General features: G+C 48.7%; 9 protein-coding genes across 9 annotated transcripts; 3 read left to right on the plus strand and 6 right to left on the minus strand. All coding sequences in view use genetic code 12, as the record gives it.

Annotated features, from left to right (window-relative positions):
* Positions 1-113: 113 nt before the first annotated feature.
* PDE1 (3',5'-cyclic-nucleotide phosphodiesterase PDE1) lies at positions 114-1,178 on the minus strand (the record flags this gene model as incomplete). Its single annotated transcript, XM_034156263.1, has 1 exon — positions 114-1,178. The coding sequence occupies one exon, from the start codon at positions 1,176-1,178 to the stop codon at positions 114-116; it is 1,065 nt and encodes a 354-aa protein (XP_034011748.1).
* A 911-nt stretch (positions 1,179-2,089) lies between these two features.
* On the minus strand, positions 2,090-2,929 carry DIURU_003496 (proteasome core particle subunit beta 7; the record flags this gene model as incomplete). The annotated part of the gene is made up of 1 exon (XM_034156264.1): positions 2,090-2,929. The coding sequence occupies one exon, from the start codon at positions 2,927-2,929 to the stop codon at positions 2,090-2,092; it is 840 nt and encodes a 279-aa protein (XP_034011749.1).
* A 1,082-nt stretch (positions 2,930-4,011) lies between these two features.
* On the minus strand, positions 4,012-5,100 carry DIURU_003497 (uncharacterized protein; the record flags this gene model as incomplete). Its single annotated transcript, XM_034156265.1, has 1 exon — positions 4,012-5,100. The coding sequence occupies one exon, from the start codon at positions 5,098-5,100 to the stop codon at positions 4,012-4,014; it is 1,089 nt and encodes a 362-aa protein (XP_034011750.1).
* A 2,072-nt stretch (positions 5,101-7,172) lies between these two features.
* On the minus strand, positions 7,173-7,463 carry DIURU_003498 (mitochondrial 37S ribosomal protein YMR31; the record flags this gene model as incomplete). Its single annotated transcript, XM_034156266.1, has 1 exon — positions 7,173-7,463. One exon carries the CDS (start codon positions 7,461-7,463, stop codon positions 7,173-7,175), a length of 291 nt encoding a protein of 96 aa, XP_034011751.1.
* An 875-nt stretch (positions 7,464-8,338) lies between these two features.
* DIURU_003499 (uncharacterized protein) lies at positions 8,339-8,557 on the minus strand (the record flags this gene model as incomplete). The annotated part of the gene is made up of 1 exon (XM_034156267.1): positions 8,339-8,557. One exon carries the CDS (start codon positions 8,555-8,557, stop codon positions 8,339-8,341), a length of 219 nt encoding a protein of 72 aa, XP_034011752.1.
* A 218-nt stretch (positions 8,558-8,775) lies between these two features.
* GAL1 (galactokinase) lies at positions 8,776-10,323 on the minus strand (the record flags this gene model as incomplete). The annotated part of the gene is made up of 1 exon (XM_034156270.1): positions 8,776-10,323. One exon carries the CDS (start codon positions 10,321-10,323, stop codon positions 8,776-8,778), a length of 1,548 nt encoding a protein of 515 aa, XP_034011753.1.
* A 394-nt stretch (positions 10,324-10,717) lies between these two features.
* On the plus strand, positions 10,718-12,715 carry GAL10 (bifunctional UDP-glucose 4-epimerase/aldose 1-epimerase; the record flags this gene model as incomplete). Its single annotated transcript, XM_034156271.1, has 1 exon — positions 10,718-12,715. One exon carries the CDS (start codon positions 10,718-10,720, stop codon positions 12,713-12,715), a length of 1,998 nt encoding a protein of 665 aa, XP_034011754.1.
* A 643-nt stretch (positions 12,716-13,358) lies between these two features.
* On the plus strand, positions 13,359-14,684 carry TGL99 (Tgl99p; the record flags this gene model as incomplete). Its single annotated transcript, XM_034156272.1, has 1 exon — positions 13,359-14,684. One exon carries the CDS (start codon positions 13,359-13,361, stop codon positions 14,682-14,684), a length of 1,326 nt encoding a protein of 441 aa, XP_034011755.1.
* Positions 14,685-15,030: 346 nt separating this feature from the next.
* Positions 15,031-16,482, plus strand: GCD2 (translation initiation factor eIF2B subunit delta; the record flags this gene model as incomplete). Its single annotated transcript, XM_034156273.1, has 1 exon — positions 15,031-16,482. The coding sequence occupies one exon, from the start codon at positions 15,031-15,033 to the stop codon at positions 16,480-16,482; it is 1,452 nt and encodes a 483-aa protein (XP_034011756.1).
* Between the last annotated feature and the right edge of the window lie 79 nt (positions 16,483-16,561).

Genomic DNA, 16,561 nt, shown 5'->3' on the forward strand with positions numbered 1-16,561 from the left:
GCCTCACGTTGCAAGTGATACACATCCAAAATGCAGTAACAAACTTAACTTGAATCAATCACCTTACTACTTGAATCATCGTTTATTAAAAGCCATTACCAGAATGACTAACATTATATTACAAGCGATACTCCACTCAAAGGAAGCAGGATCTTGATATCTAATTGATGTAGACTTGCACCATCACGCAATTCTTTCAATATTTGTAAGCGGACATCGCTGTCTAGGTCTTTGACATGATTAACGACAACATGGAGACCATTGATAGAGCCACCCTCAGCTTCAATGAGCTCTTTAAATGTCGCAAGTTCATGAATAAGATCACTCAGTTTAAGGTGGCCAAAGAGAAGACTGTCATTGAGACTGTCCCCATGAGAACATTCAACAACTATACCTCGAAGCTGACCACGAGCAACAAGAGGAGCGACTTGTTGCCAAACATGAATGTTTGTGGAAGCACCAGAAACCCTATCCAGTTCGAAATCACCGAATACGAGTAACATGTGTTCTTGATCAGCACTGGCGTTATCTCTAGCATCCGCCGGTTTGTAATTGATAAGGAATGCCAGCAGTTTATAGTTGACGCCGTGACTCAACTCGAACATGGTGACCGAATAAACTCCATGCAGAGGACTGAAAGGATGTTCGTAGTTAACAGAATTAAGCAGGAGTAGCTTGTGTTGGGGCAAGTCGGGCCATATAATATTGTTGAAAATATGGGCTGATAATGCCAGCATACAAACTTCCAGCCCGTAAACACTTTTTGGATTTTCAGCATCAAATCCCAGCAGATTCACCACCAAGCCAGCAATGTGGTCTAAGTGAGGGTGTGTGATAAGATAGTTGCTCAAACAGCTGAATATCTTTCTTGCTTCATAAAACGGCAGTCCCTGAATCTCGGCAAAAGGGGTGGTGACAACAGCCTCGCAAATGTCCTGGGGAGACTTAATATTTGTTTGTGAGGCGAGTAACTCGATGGTTTTCGAGTACGGCTGAGACGTGCGTTGTTCATGATAGATGGTTTCAGTGAGCAGAGCAAGACCCAGTCCTCCATCGATACAAAGGAGTTCACCGGGCTTGAGGGTAAGGTATGAGCTAGTGGCAGGCTTTACGAGCAAGGCGCAAGTGGACCCTTCCATGGGTCCACCCAGACAACCCAAAAACGTGAGCTCAAACATGGGAATGCCGCCACGGGGAACACGGGGGAGACGGTGACCAGCAGGGAGAAGCGAATTGCTCAACACCTCACCTACTTGGCACCGGGTGGTGAGGGAAGTCTCCGCAAGGCTCGAAAAACAAAATCGACCAGGCTGGGGAAAAGCGGAACAAGATGATGTTGGCTGGGTCACTTTGAAAGGTGTGAAAGACAATGCGAAAGGATAAGGTGATGCAAATTCAAAATCGACCTCGGTTATATCGCCACAAAAGACAGCTGTTGCAAGAAAAGTCGTCGGTGATCTAAATGAAGGGGTTTTGAGGGAGTTTCTATGCGTATACCTTGCGCATGGAACGCCTTAGTGAACTGCATCGGGGTTCGGGTCCGCCCCGGCGGAAAGGGCTCGTTACAGTAGTTAATGTCTACGATTTCACAAACAAAACAAATAAACCTCATCAACAGTTTGGTGATTACGGTATTGTGAACACCCACACTGATCGACGCTCAACTGTGGTCGGTGTACTCAGATCTTAGACTAAGCAACTTCTGAGGGTTGCAAGGAGACGCCCCGTAACAACCACAAACTCCCATTCCCACCTGCAAGAGAAAAATTCGTGATTACACTATAGATGCAGTCTGGTAAATTTCTTGTCGTCTAGAACGGTGGCGCCTTAACGACCACGCTCGTGGCATAACCACAAACCTGAGGAGTTTCTTTTGAGGTCACGAGGAGTCAGGCATGCTGAAGTATGCGGGAGTAGGTGTTGCCACTAAATTTCGACACCATCGTGCTTAGTTGCGTGTCTCAACCAGTTAGCTTATAAGCTCACCTTAATATTTACCGTAGTGGTCATATGCTCATAACTCCAGATATGTCCGATGACTACGAATGCCGTCAACATTGATGTGATCATTCATGTATCATTACTATATCTACTGTTGCTTAGAACCGTAGCCCCGGATGTCCTTGGCAAACCGCCACGCCTGGTCCTCGACCTTGACTCCCTTTTCGTGCTTGAATTCCAGTGGCTTGATCGTCACCAAACTGTACTCATCCATACTCCGAGCGTCACGATAGAAGAGTACCCTCATACAATGAGCCAAGCACTCACGAGCCTGTTCCTCGGTAACTTCGGAGTAGTCCTTGTCGTAAGGGATAAGGTTACGCAAAAGGGGAATGGCCAAGTGTCCGCCAAACCCAGTTGCGATTGTCAGAGACGCGTAAGTGACCCCCAAAAGATCAACGTACTTGAGGAATGGTGTACGGTCGTCGTTGTAACCACCGACGACTACCGCATTCCACAAAGGGTCCATCTTCGACCGCCGGTTATAAAGTACGCGCGAAAGATACTCATGAACATGAGGTGCTCTGAGAGAATGAGGGGCAGGCTTACCCGGTTCGGGTTCATCCCCACCGTCTTCAATGTCGTAGGCTTCGTCAATTTCCAATTCGTCCAAAATGCGCTCAATTTGTTGCAAGTCAGAGATGTCCCCCAGGATACCCACCACGGTTTCTTCACCAACCTTGATAAGTCTTTCAATGTTGCTGAACCGCATGAGCGAACCGTAGGCCCCCACATTGTCGGCAGCCATCATGATACCGTCCTTGTACTTGAGGGCCACCACTGAGGTCCCCGTGATCGTGGGTTGCTGGGTGTGCAGAGTAGGGATCTTGGACTCAGCAGCCGTGTTGCTTGCATTGGCAATGTGGTGGTTGTACCCACCGTAGTGGCTATCCAAGGGACGGCCCCAATGGAAAGGATCGTGGTTCATGGTGTCGTCGCTTGTTAATCCGTTGATGGGTCGCGCACTTTTGCCACTGGCATGGGTGCGCACCACGACTCAGAGAAAGCGGAGGTGGGGCAGGAGGAGTAAGAAAAATTGAAGGAGTCGTGATAGTTCGAGAGGATTGAGAGCTAGTTATCCTTGAAACCAAAAATGAATTACGAATTGTTGATCTATTTGTCATCATGAGGGGTGTGCTTCAGTTAAAGAAATTGCCGATTTCCATAGTTAAATCACGTGACAAAGTTCTATATACTCTACGAGCAGTAGCCGTTCAAGACTACTGTTGATAAATCGACATTTAACGCTGAACTGCATTTAGGCTGGTTTGTCGTTACATAACGTTGTAAAAGCCAGTAAATTTACTGTCTGGAATGTACTGAGTACGTCATATCCCTATAGATGTGTCTGGGAATTGAAGTCGTTGATGAATTTCCAAATTTTTTGTGGACTCCTATGCAAGCCCTGTCTCCGAATTATACTATAGTTTACGACATCTGTTGGAAATCGTTCATTATTCAAAAACTTTGTGTGACATAGTACACACTACTTGAACACGCAAAGGATTGAAGATGAAATGAATGTCATTCCGTTGACGATGAAGCCAAGCCTACGACAGCGCCAGAAATACAGAGTAAACTTGCTTGGTTGACGAACCTCAGTGTGCAACTCTTAGAGACTCCGATTATGGAATACCGATGGAGTTTGATAGATATTCAAATTTCGACATAATGATCAATTGGTAAGCCATGCTAGTCCGACACGGCGCATGTCGACTGACATAATATGCTATTCTAACCATAAGCTGCCTCGTTAAGTTTTTTTTGGTACAGTGAAACTTGGAATGCTCTGCACCGTCACTAAAAGTGCATGCAACGTGGGAGTGGAGACGCGTCGCCTCAAATCTAAAACAAAAACTCCACATTGATGGCGAATTCGAAGTACCGGTATTCTTGTATCAATTATGCTACAACCAAGTTGACTGAATCTGTTCTTCAAGGTATTATTAATATTACGTAAAAGGTGTAGCATAACCTCGAATATAGGTTTTCGGATTTGATGAAATGAGCCTACAACAACAAGCCCACACACGCCGCGATACCAGCAGCGGCACCCGAGAGAACGAGCGAGCCAGCAGCATTCGAGCCCGACTTGGTGCTGGTAACAGTACTTTCGCCCGAAGACGACGACAGGCCACCCGAGCCCGAGCCGCCGGACAGACTGGCGTCACCCGACTCCGTCTTAGTTCTGGTAACGTCACCTTCTGAGTCAGAGCCAGAAGCACCTGATTCTCTAGCGCCATCAGATTCGCCGGAAACGGTTCTAGTTCTGGTTACATCACCTTCAGAGCCGGAACCCGTGGCACCAGCGCCACCGGCGCCGCCAGCGCTCGAGTCGCCCGATTCACCAGAGACAGTTCTCGTTCTGGTGACATCACCTTCAGAGCCAGATCCAGAGCCCGCAGCGCCAGCACCAGACTCGCTCAGGTCACCCGACACGGTTCTAGTTCTAGTCACATCGCCTTCGGAGTCAGACCCGGAGGCGCCGGCGCCACCAGCGCCAGCGCCCGACTCGCTGGAGTCGCCAGAGACAGTTCTGGTTCTAGTGACGTCGCCTTCGGAGCCGGAGCCAGAGCCAGTGGCGTCGGCGCCCGATTCCGTCTTCGTTCTCGTCACATCGCCTTCGGAACCCAGGCCCGAGCCCGAGGCATCAGCACCCGATTCAGTCTTGGTACGGGTGACATCACCTTCAGATCCCAGACCAGAACCGTCAGCACCACCAGCGCCCCCGGTGGCGGAGGAGTCATTGGAGTTATCATCAGTTTTAGACGCGTCGCTGTTAGCGCCCGACCCCAGTTCGCCGGAACCACCGTTGCCACCGTTACCAGCAGCAGCAGCAACAGCACCGGTAGCTCTAGAGTTGGGGATGGAGTTACCAGTGAAGCTACCCGATTGGACCACGGGGATCAGCCCTGAGTAGGCGTCGTATAATCTCGAGTACGCAGCGATATACGAGTCAAGGTTGCCGCCGTAAAGAGCGACGACGGCCGTAGCCGTGCCGGCAGCAGTAGCCAACGACTTCTTCACTTCTTCAGGCGAATCGGTGAAGAAGTCGGCGGCGGCAACCACCGACGCAAGAGCGAGTAATTGGTACTTCATCGTGATGGGATTAATGGGGGGGGGGGGAAGGGAACGGAGACGCCAGTACTAGGGGCAGCCGCTTCATTATTTATACAATGGGGGGAGGCAATCATACATGGGTATACTTCCGGCACAATTGGCGCTGGAACGCCATACACCCACGGCTTCAGCATTATTTTTCCCCGCAGGCTCGGCCACGCCTCGCCCCCTGAGGCACACACACATCCTCATCAGCCCGCCGCCCATTTACAGGTCAGCCGCTGCCGGCTGCACTGCCTCTTTGGGCGTTGGACAAGTTCCATAACCAATCCGAAATCATTAGGGTGAAGTTTTTGCTGTGATGGTTTGTGTAATTAGGTATGGGTGGAGGGCAGATCACTGGCACACTAGTGCTGCTCGTAGCCGTTGGTGTGGATGTGGGGGGCGAAGAGCACGGGCTCTTACGCTGCTGTAGGTTGAAGCTGATATACCTTAGCAGCCATGTGGACCATAACCGATGCGGCAGGACAATTGGGGGACGGTTGCCTAGAGCAGCAAGGGCAAGGCAAATGCCACTTTGATAAAGCCAAATCGGCCTTCACGATACCTGCTGCATTCGTGCTGGGACTGACTTCTGACCTGGACTGAGCCTGGATATCGATCATTCATTATGGGTTGCTTATTATGATGACGCCAGTTTCATCGCGGTTGCTTGTAATTCCTACGATTATCAGAGTTGCAGCACTGGCGCCCCCGCGCTCGCGCACCGAAGGAATTAACCTCGCGGTTTGGTTTTGCGTGATGATGAGTGAGGGTAATCGTGCTCAACGTTGGGGGCAAAACGTCCTGCAGTCGTCATCGAGTATGGGGTAGTTGTAGGGTATTGTTGCCCTTCTTGACGACGGTACCGCTAGCTTGTTGGTCTCCACTAATGCCACAGTCGCGCTCGCGAATAAGGCGCCGCCGCCGCCATTGTCGAGTGAGCATTGCAGGATGAAATTCGCTACATTTGACCTAGAGTGCCGAGCTTGTTGTAACCGGCAATGCGGCTACCCCGTTTCGCCATGCCCCGCCATGCTTCCAGCTGCCACTGCCACCACCATGTGGACGTCATTATTTTGCTGGCTGCCGCCTAAATTACACAAAACCGCGCCGTCGCGTCGAACGTATATCGTTGGTGGAAGCCGCTGCCGGCGGTCGTCTAGCCGCACGAACCCTAAAAACACACTTCTGAAGTTTGTCGACATAGGGAGGTGACGAAAACGTCGACGACATCGTTATCAAGCGGTCGAGCTCCATCGTCACCGCGGCACCTGGTTGTCGATTGCTACCGATGGCACCTGATCGACAGCGGGAGAAGATTGCCCCGCCTGCTGGGTGCAACCGCCATCACTGCGTCTCCGCATTGCCAGTGACGCGCGGGTCACCGCCCATGCTCTGCTACGGGACGCAAGAAGTAGTGATCTATCACCTCTGCCTCGACATAAACGGTCCTGAAACGAAGCGCACAGCACCGCGCTACGGAGCCTCCTCGACGTATCGAACCTTTCGTCGCAACACAGCCGCAGCACTCAGCACTAGTGGGGGCTACCCTTCGCCCACATCAGATCGTAGCAAACGCAACGGCTGATATTGTTGCTAGTCTGGACGTTTGCCATACTGTGGGAAAGGTAACTGAGGTGGAGGGGGTAAGTTAAGGCTTTGGTCACGTCGTGATGCCAACGGATGATTCGCTTAGAGTTAGGCTAACAAAAGCTGCCTCAAGGCTATATGAGTTACTCTCGTTACTTTAGACTTTGTATTTTGGAAGATCATTCGAATCAGCTCGAGCTATTTGAGGGTAGAGCCGGAGTTTTGTTCTCACTGGTGCCCTCGCTTGCATTTGACTTATTCGCACTCGTGTGGTTGGGGTTTTGCCATTGGCCTGTGAAGCGGAGAAAAGCAACGGAGACGAGGAAAGCATCTAATTCGCAACAAGATCGCTGGAGTTGATCACAGTATCGTAAAACCATTCAAAAATTTTCAATTGAACCACCTAAACCGTCTTGAATGTCTTATTCATATGTCTATTATATCTACTTGCTTTGCGAGCCCGTTCGGTGCCTATCGGCTTACCAAACGATTTCGGCGCCACCGGATTGGATGTCTTCGGCTTCAAATTCCTTGGGCAACTTGTATTGGAATCTCGTCGGCAATTCCGCCCGCGAGAACACTTCGCCGTCGCCAGCTTCAATGGGCGAGGAGTTGGAGTAGCTGGAACCACTCAGGCCAGCGCCCGAGGGAGCCAACCCGTTGGGCGCGCAAGGGTGCACACCAGCAGGGTGGGATTGGAACTTGTGAGGACCACCCACAAACTTGATCGAGGGAGAGTACTGCTTCAACAATCTGACTGCCTGTCTCATGGCCTCTGAGGTTTGGTGAATTTTCCCCGGGACCTGTGATCATGATGGGTCGCACCACTGTGTGCAGGTCCGGGATTCACCGGAGTCGGAGTTCACCGGTGAACCATCGTTTAGTGCCACCCCACTACAGCCAACCTCTTGTAAATATAACGTATCGTAGCCTGAATTAATCACACCGAAGATCCGTAATTCAAGTATTGGTTTAGAGTGACGATTGGTAAGTAAAGCCCTTTTCCATCATTTTAGTCACAAGCGTTTGCCCACAATTAGCGTAAATCACTCCTATAAGAGCCAAATTTCCTCTGATTCTTACCTTTGCACTGGAAGCGTAGTGGACATCATCCCAGTTCCCTTGTGGGAGTTGTAGCCTAATGTTTACTGCAATGACAAATAATGGGATTGGGAGTGCATACAATGTAGCTTACTGTGTGTGGCGGTCGTGCTTGGCTATTATCTCTCCACTGTAACAATACTATTGTTAAAAAAAAAAGAACTTGACTGTGTACGCGTCGCCTTCCGAGTAACACTTTTATTACGATACCAAAATACGATTGAACTTCAAGGTTAGTTGATTTGTTTTCTAGCAAGTGATAGCTACTTACCCCACTCGTTTCCGCAACTCATCATGATGAGCATCTTCGTGTTTAGCACCGGTAGATGCTGTGTGGGAAACAGTAGTCTTTTTTTTGCTGAAAGCGACGCATACATCTGCATTGACTAGATCACAAGCTTTCGTAAATTGCTGTTCCTCGGTATTTTAAGGGTTTTAAACGATCCCCTCACAAGGTCACAAAAACTAAACCATGTCCTATTTAGGTTATGGGGCGATATCTACTGATAAAGATCTCTCCGTACGATGCGTGGTATTAAAATAATTAATTGTTTCTTTGGCCGAATCTCAAAAGAGTGAAGACGGTGTCGAGGAGAACGTTGACGGTTTGGGCAACGGCACCACCAGCGTTGTTGACAACGTCACCGACGTAGTGGAGGTGGTCATTGACAGCTTGACCGACATCGCGCTCAGCGTTTTCGACGGGAGCACCCAACACGGGGGCAGTAATGGCAAGGGCAGCAACAACACCAGCGAACTTCATATTCTGATGAGATACACCCCGGCGACTCGTACCATTTATATAGTGTTTTTAATTTCTCTTCTCTTTGTTAAGCACGAGATGCACATGAGTTTATTGTTCTCGCTCGAAAAAGTGGAGGCTTTAGTGATGCAAAATACATCGTAATCAATGAGAACAATGGATATGCCGATGACCGCGTTTGGTGTTGTTTTCATCATCGTCTATTTATGAATATTTACCTACTCAACAGCAGCGGCCGCCACCACCGATGCCCCCCAAGCTGGCTTCGTGTCCACCAAAGCATTAGCAAGCTCGTCGTCAGTGATATTGGGGTACTCCTTCTTGTAGTATTCCGCGACAAGGGCGTTAACCAAATTGGGTAACTTCTTGGCGGTGGTGATCGACACTAACGACCCCCCGAAGCCTGCACCGGTGACTCTCGTGCCATACGCCCCGTTGGCGAGGGCAATCTCACAAATACGATTACAGTTGGGATGGCTCAGGCCGTTGAGTTGATCAAGACTCTGCTGCGAAGCGTTCATCACGCCGCCAAACTCGCGAAGGAAGTCATCGCCGTTTTCGATCGTTTGTAACAAGTGTAAGCACTGGAGCACACGGTAGGACTCCGAAAACACGTGTTTGGCTCTTTGATATAATTTAAGTTTATCGTATCTCACCTCCATTTTGGTAAGGTACTTTTGTGTAAATTCTTCCACACTGAGACCTAAGGCGGCAGCGGCTTCCTCGGTGGTGAAGCCCACCTTTTCCTCGGTGGTAAACCACTCGTCACACTTATCGGTGAGCTCCTGGAGCCACTTCATCCCCTTGACGTTATCCTGGCCATCCCACGGCAGTTGCTTTTCCACCTCCACAAAGTATGTCTCCATGAACCCCCGCAAAGTGCCCGAATTGATGTTGGATTCAGACGGCAACGACAAGTTAAACTTCTTAGCAAGCAAGTCCAGGGCAATACCCATTTCGACGACTCGCAAGTTATAGTTCACGGGGGCCGTCAACTTTTTAGGCGATTCCACCAAAGTGTTGGAAATAATGAACTTGAGTTCTTCACCGTCAGGGAGAGTGGGGAACTTAAGCGGAATCCCATTGAGTTTGGGACGGAACTGTACAAGCAAACACATACCATCTTCCCCATAAACCAGCGAGCACTGGTCCAAACCGCCGTTGTTGAGACCAATGTAGTGCTCACTGACCACAGTGATGCGGGTCAAATCAGCCTTGCTGATACTGTCCACGCCATTAGCTTTGAGAATTGCCAACGTAGAGGCAACACAAAATGCTGCCGAACTGGAAAGACCACCACCGGTGGGTACAGTACCATCAAAGGCAACGTGCATCCCCACAAGCGGTTTGGAAGCATCTCTACCCTTCTCTAACAAGTACTTGTGGGCAACAATGAGGGCACAGCGGAAGTACGACGACCAATTGAAGTTGTTATCGTCGATAGTGATCACCAGACCATCCTCAGGAAGAGTAAACTGTTGTTTAGTGAATTTGGGGTCAGTGTTGACCAACGCAATCTCAAGCGACTCAGGGTTGGCGTGGACTGCGGCCACCAAATCGAAATCAATCGCCATCGGCAAGCACAGAAACAAATTGTAGTCGATGTGATCGCCCATCAAGTTGACCCGACCAGGGGCTCTGGTGTAGTACTGGATGGCTTCATTGGGGAACTCGGCGTGGAACTTAGCCGCCAAGTGCTGGTACCGCTGCTTCGTTTGCTCGGGAGCCGGCGAGAAGTCAAAATTGGTGAATGTTGGTACGGACATCGGGCGATATTGTGCCCTGAGAAGTGAGCACACCTATATACGATCTCAGCGGGGTTAAAAGTACAACGTTACATTAAAATCGCGACTCCGGCGAGAAATTCTCGGAAGGAAAGCTCATAACCAAAAGTCAATCTGTCACGAATAACAGCCAAATTTCTCGCAATTACCAACTAAAAACCATCGGTAAATTAAAAGTAACAACTTAGATATCATAAAACATCAGGCCAAAAGCAATTTATCATCCTTAGCCACGTGTTAACCCCTCCGCAACAGTTTATCCGGGGCGGCAATGCTTTTCCCACGGCAACTGCAGCCTGCATTATGACCCGATGAATTTCCCCAACTATATAAATCAGGCCCCAAGCAGTTCCAGAAAAACTACAACGTCGCATTTATGGAATACATCTTGGTCACCGGCGGCGCCGGTTATATTGGGTCCCATACCACCGTCGAGCTCATCAACAACGGCTACAACGTCGTCATTGTTGATAACCTCTGCAACTCATCCTACGACTCTGTCGCTCGAATTGAGTACATTGTGGGGAAGAAAGTTCCCTTTGTCAAGTGTGACTTGCGTGACACCGATGCCCTCAGCCTGGTGTTTGAACAGTATAAGATCACCGGCGTGATCCACTTCGCCGCTCTTAAAGCGGTGGGGGAACTGGTGAAGATGCCGTTGGCCTACTACGAGAATAACTTAAGTGGTACCGTCAATTTGTTGGAAGTGATGAAGAAGTACCAAGTGAAGACGATTGTGTTCTCGTCGTCGGCCACCGTCTACGGTGACGTCACTCGTTTCGGTGATGATCGCTACATCCCCATCCCTGAAGATTGTCCCATGGACCCCACCAACCCTTATGGCCGGACTAAGTTCATGATGGAGTGTATTCTCAAGGACATTTACCAATCGGAACCAGAGCAATGGCGTGTTGCTATCTTGCGCTACTTCAACCCCATTGGGGCGCACCCCCTGGGGATCATTGGTGAGGACCCCTTGGGTATCCCCAACAACTTGTTGCCGTTTTTGGCTCAAGTGGCTATTGGCAGACAGCCCAAGCTCAGAGTGTTCGGCTCAGACTACAACTCTCACGACGGTACTCCCATCAGAGACTACATCCACGTGGTTGACTTGGCCAAGGGCCACATTGCTGCGCTCAACTACCTTGAAAAGCAACTGAGCTTGTACCGCGAATGGAACTTGGGCTCGGGCAAGGGCTCCACCGTTTTCGATGTTTACCATGCGTTTTGCAAAGCTGCTGGCATGGAACTCCCCTACGAAGTCGTTGGCCGTCGTGCAGGTGATGTGCTCGATTTGACGGCTAACCCCACTCGAGCCAACAAGGAGCTTGAATGGAAGACTGAGCTCACTGTGGACGAAGCTTGTGTCGACTTGTGGCGCTGGACGACCCAAAATCCTTATGGTTACAACATCAAGGACTACAAGTACGCTGCTTTCGACACTTCTCGCATCCACCACATCACGAAGGGTAACTTGGACTTGGCCATCCTCAACTACGGCGCTACTATCCAATCCCTCAAGTTCAATGGTCAAGAACAGGTTCTTGGGTTCAACGAATTGAGCGACTACCAGTCGGACGCCAATCCCTATTTCGGTGCTACAATCGGACGTTATGCTAATAGAATCAAAGGAGGTGAGTTTACTGTTGACGGCAGTAAGTACCAGGTGACTACTAACAACAACAACAACTGCTTGCATGGTGGTAGCAAGAACACCTGGAACAAGGCCGAGTGGTTTGGTCCTGCCATCTACACCGAAAAGGATTCCTATGTATTGAAGTTTAAGTTGGTGGATTCAAAGAGTGAAGACGGGTTCCCTGGAGCGGTTGAGGCTATCGTCACCTACACCATTCTGGAGCTGAACAAGGTTTCGATTGAATACCAAGCTACCACCGGCACCAAGACCCCTTTGAATGTCACCAACCACACCTACTTTGCCGTCGATGGATCGCTGACTATTGATGACTTAAACGTCACTTTAAATGCTCCTAACAAATTGAAACTTGAGCTGGGCTTACCCACGGGCACAATCGAAGAAGCTAAGCAAACTGAGCTCAAACCACTCAAGGATGTCAAATTGGACGACTACTTTGTCGTGTCTACCGACTCGAAACTTGACACTCGTCAATCTGCACTCAAACAAGTGGTGCGAGTTGCTGGCAAAAAGACTACTTTGATTGTGCTGACCACTGAGCCAGGCTTCCAAGTGTACACTGGTGATTTCATCAATGTGGGAGACTACAAGTCTCGTTCTGGCTTGGCGATTGAACCTTCTCGTTTCGTTGATGCTATTAACAATGACCAGTGGAGCTCTCAAGTTTTGGTTTCGAAGGGCGAAACCTACGGGTCCAAGATCGAGTATCATTTTTCCTGATTTCCAACTCATAAATAGATATTTCATAATAATTCGCACTAGATAGGCATACGATCAAGGGAAAAACCTCATGAAAACTGATTGATGTACTGCAACTCTTTTATTTTGATCATTCAGTGCCGTATTAGCAAAAATAAACTCCGGTACAGGGAATCGAACCCTGATTTGCTCGGTGAAAGCGAACCGTGATAGCCATTACACCATACCGGATGTTATGAGCGTTGTGAAAAATCCGCGGATCGATCGACACGGAATTAACGTGTTAATGTTGCTTCCGGTAGTAAATTTAGCGTGTATGTAGTGCAAGTTATCGTGAAGTGCTCACATGACAACAACAGTATGCTGATCGCAAATATATTAAAGTAAGCATGCGCAATAGAGCTATAGCAACTTCACAAGCTTAGTTCTTTTTCTTATTGTATTTCGATGGGAAATGTTTTCCCGTCCGTCATAGATTTGCGTATTTTAAAATTTTCACAAGTTTCGAGGCGAAGGCGGTTTGCGATTAAGTAATATGTGGTTGAGGGGTCAATGAGCGCGTAAAGTTGAATAGAGCGTTTTTGTGTCTCGTTGGGAGCCCGCGCTCGTCGTTTACAGACCTAAGATCCCCATATAAGCTGTCGTTTAGCCAGAACACACCAATATGGTGCTTACAACCGTGTACCACATCGCTGGTTTCATAAACAGCCTCATATGGTATGCGGTGACCTGTGTCATCCAGTCTCTTACGGGATATAACCTTTTGACCGATGATGATGGTTCTATGGCATCGGTGCCTACCACCGCCGACTTGGCAGCAACAGCAGGCTACAACGTCCGAGAACATGTTGTCACTACTAAGGACGGCTACATACTTGTGTTGCACAAGTTGGAGCTGGCACAACCCACGTTGGGGAAGAAAGGCGTCGTCTATTTCCACCACGGTCTTCTCACCGACTCCGAGACTTGGGTAGTGGGCGATGTCAACCTCCCATACATGTTGGTGGATCAAGGGTATCAAGTATGGTTGGGTAACAACCGGGGTAATCGTTACCTGCGGAAACACCTTCGCCTTTCTCCCTCAGACAAACAGTTCTGGAACTTCAGTTTGGATGAGTACGCAATGTACGACATCCCTGCTTCGTTGGAGCACATTTACCAGTTCAATAACGGCACCCTGCGTATCACGTATGTTGGGTTTTCGCAAGGGTGCTCTCAGTTGCTTGCGACGCTTTCGCTTCGACCTGACTTGAACAATATTCTCAACTTGTTCGTGGGACTCCTGCCAGCGGTGATCCCCCAAAATCTCAGCCATCCCATTTTCAAAATGATTGTTAATCGCAGTAGCAGAAACAATCAATTCTTATACTCACTATTCGGTACCAGAGCGATTTTCCCATCAGTAGCATACTGGCAGACTTGGAAATGGTATCTGCTGGTGGTTGACACTGCCCTTCAATATTTGTTTGGCTGGAAATTGAACAATATCTCGTCGGAACAAAGAAGCCGAGTATACCCTCACTTGTTCAGCAACACCCTGGTCAAACTGGTCCATCATTGGTTTCAGATCATCGATGCCAAGCGGTTCCAAATGTTCGATGAACATGTCAATATTGGGCTTCTGCATTTTTCCAATTACCACCCTGGCCACCAAGTGCCACCTTTCCCCATTGCTCACCATTTGGACGTGCCCATGGTATTGGCATTTGGTGATGCTGATATCTTGGTTGATATCAACCATACCACAAAACTCATTACCGAGAACAACCCACAGATGAAGCTGAAGATGTGGGAGGTAATTGACTGCCCTACGTACGAGCACATGGACACACTTTGGGCGTCAGACGTTGAGAAACTCTACAACAGAATCTTACCTCACATCGAGAGAGCTAACCGAATGATCACCGATAGCGACTCTACATTAGCACTCGATGATGGTGAAGTGGAAAATACCCAATCACCTAAGTTTTATAAGCTTATTACCAACTAATTTCTCTCATTACCAACTCAAAATTTTAATACATTTGCACGCATTTAAACTAGGGTTTCTCTTTGCTTTAGAATACACTTGGTAAGCTTTCTATAGCATACTAAATCCGAGTGAATCTTGAGCACAATTGGTGCCGTATTGGTGTGCCCTATTGGTGAAAAATGTTCCTATAACGTCGATAAAATTTTGAGTTTTAATCAAATTGTGTCCATTTCAACCAGAGACGACAGACTTGATCCAGTCTCTTATCAGCTGTTATTTGAAACGTATCCTAAATGTTCAGTGTTGTGTTCACCGTGCAAAGCCAGATCGCGCGCACCTCATCCTGAACACCACCTTACCCGTCATGAGTCAGGCGAAACCAGAGGAGCCTAAGCAGCTTACCAATAAAGAATTGAAAGAGCTTAAAAAGAAGGAGAAGGCGGCCAAGCGGGCGGCGCAAAAGGAAGCTCTGGGGATCTCGGCGGAGAAGCAGCAGTCTATGGCTCAGGAAAAAATTGAAAAGGCTAAGAAGCCCGATACTGCCAGCCATCTCAAAAAGCAGTTGGACTCAACCGTGATCAAGGATGACTCCAAGAAAATCCCGCTGATGTTCTCTCACCTTGAGACCCGTGAACAGAGAAACGCCCTGCTGCCGCAGATTTCCTCGATTGTCCACCCCGAAATCTTGACCCTTACCCTTAAATACCTGACCTACAAGATCGTGGGGCTGACGGCTCGTTTAGTGGCGATGCTTCGAGCGTTTCAAGTGGTTATCGGCGATTACCGCACCCCCGCCGACACCTCCTTGCTGAGACATTTGACTGGCCACTTGGGTAACCAGATCGAGTACTTGACCACTGCCCGCCCACTTTCCATCTCTATGGGTAACGCCATTCGGTGGTTGAAGCAAGAAATCTCCCACATCCCTATCGACGTCAACGAAGAAGAGGCTAAAGCGCTGTTAGTCGAGAAGATCGAGGACTTCATCAGAGACAAGGTTGAGCTTTCGGATAAAGTGATCGTGGAAAATGCGAAGAAGCACATCACAGATGGTGCTGTCATCATCACCTATGGTCACTCGCAAGTGTTGCAGGACTTGTTCATTCACTGTGCCGTCGAAGAAAACAAGAAGTTTACCCTTATAGTGGTCGACTCGAGACCTTTATTCGAAGGTAAGCGTTTATTGAACGCGTTGACGGATACTTATGCTCCTGGTCAAGAGTTACCCATCGCGAAGACCCACATTGATGTCTTCTACACGTTGATCAGCTCGCTTACCCTGGTTCAAGTGGAAGGTGCGCTGTGTGTGTTCTTGGGAGCTCATGCCATGTTGCTGAATGGTAGATTATACTCGCGGGTCGGTACGGCGATGATTGCCATGATGGCTCACTCGCGGAACGTCCCTGTGCTCACTTGTTGTGAGCTGATCAAGTTCAGTGACCGCGTACAATTAGATTCGGTGACGACCAACGAGTTGGCTGACCCTGAAGATTTGGTACACAACATCGACACTCAAGAACCTCCACAAAAGAAAACTTTTGCTTTGGAACAATTCCTCAAGAGTGCTAACGAAAAGGCAAAGGCAGAACAGAAACCTCAACAGAAGAGTAAGAAAGACGCCAAGAAGGATGCTGCTGCACCTGTGGTGGACGAGAAGGACCCGCTTAAAGACTGGAGGCTGATGAACAAGGTGACGGTGCTTAACATCATGTATGATTTGACTCCGCCGGAATACATTCAGAAGGTTATCACAGAATTGGGGGCGTTGCCGCCATCGTCGGTGCCAGTGATTTTGAGAGAGTACAAGAACACATAGATAGCATAATACTAATTAATGGGACAAAGGTATATTAATTATAAGGGGAGTACTAAAGACCAGCTTTTTTTGTTCGAAT

This window comes from Diutina rugosa, assembly GCF_008704595.1.
Source record: "Diutina rugosa strain CBS 613 chromosome Unknown scaffold1_size794362, whole genome shotgun sequence".
Taxonomy (NCBI): Eukaryota; Fungi; Ascomycota; class Pichiomycetes; order Serinales; family Debaryomycetaceae; genus Diutina; species Diutina rugosa.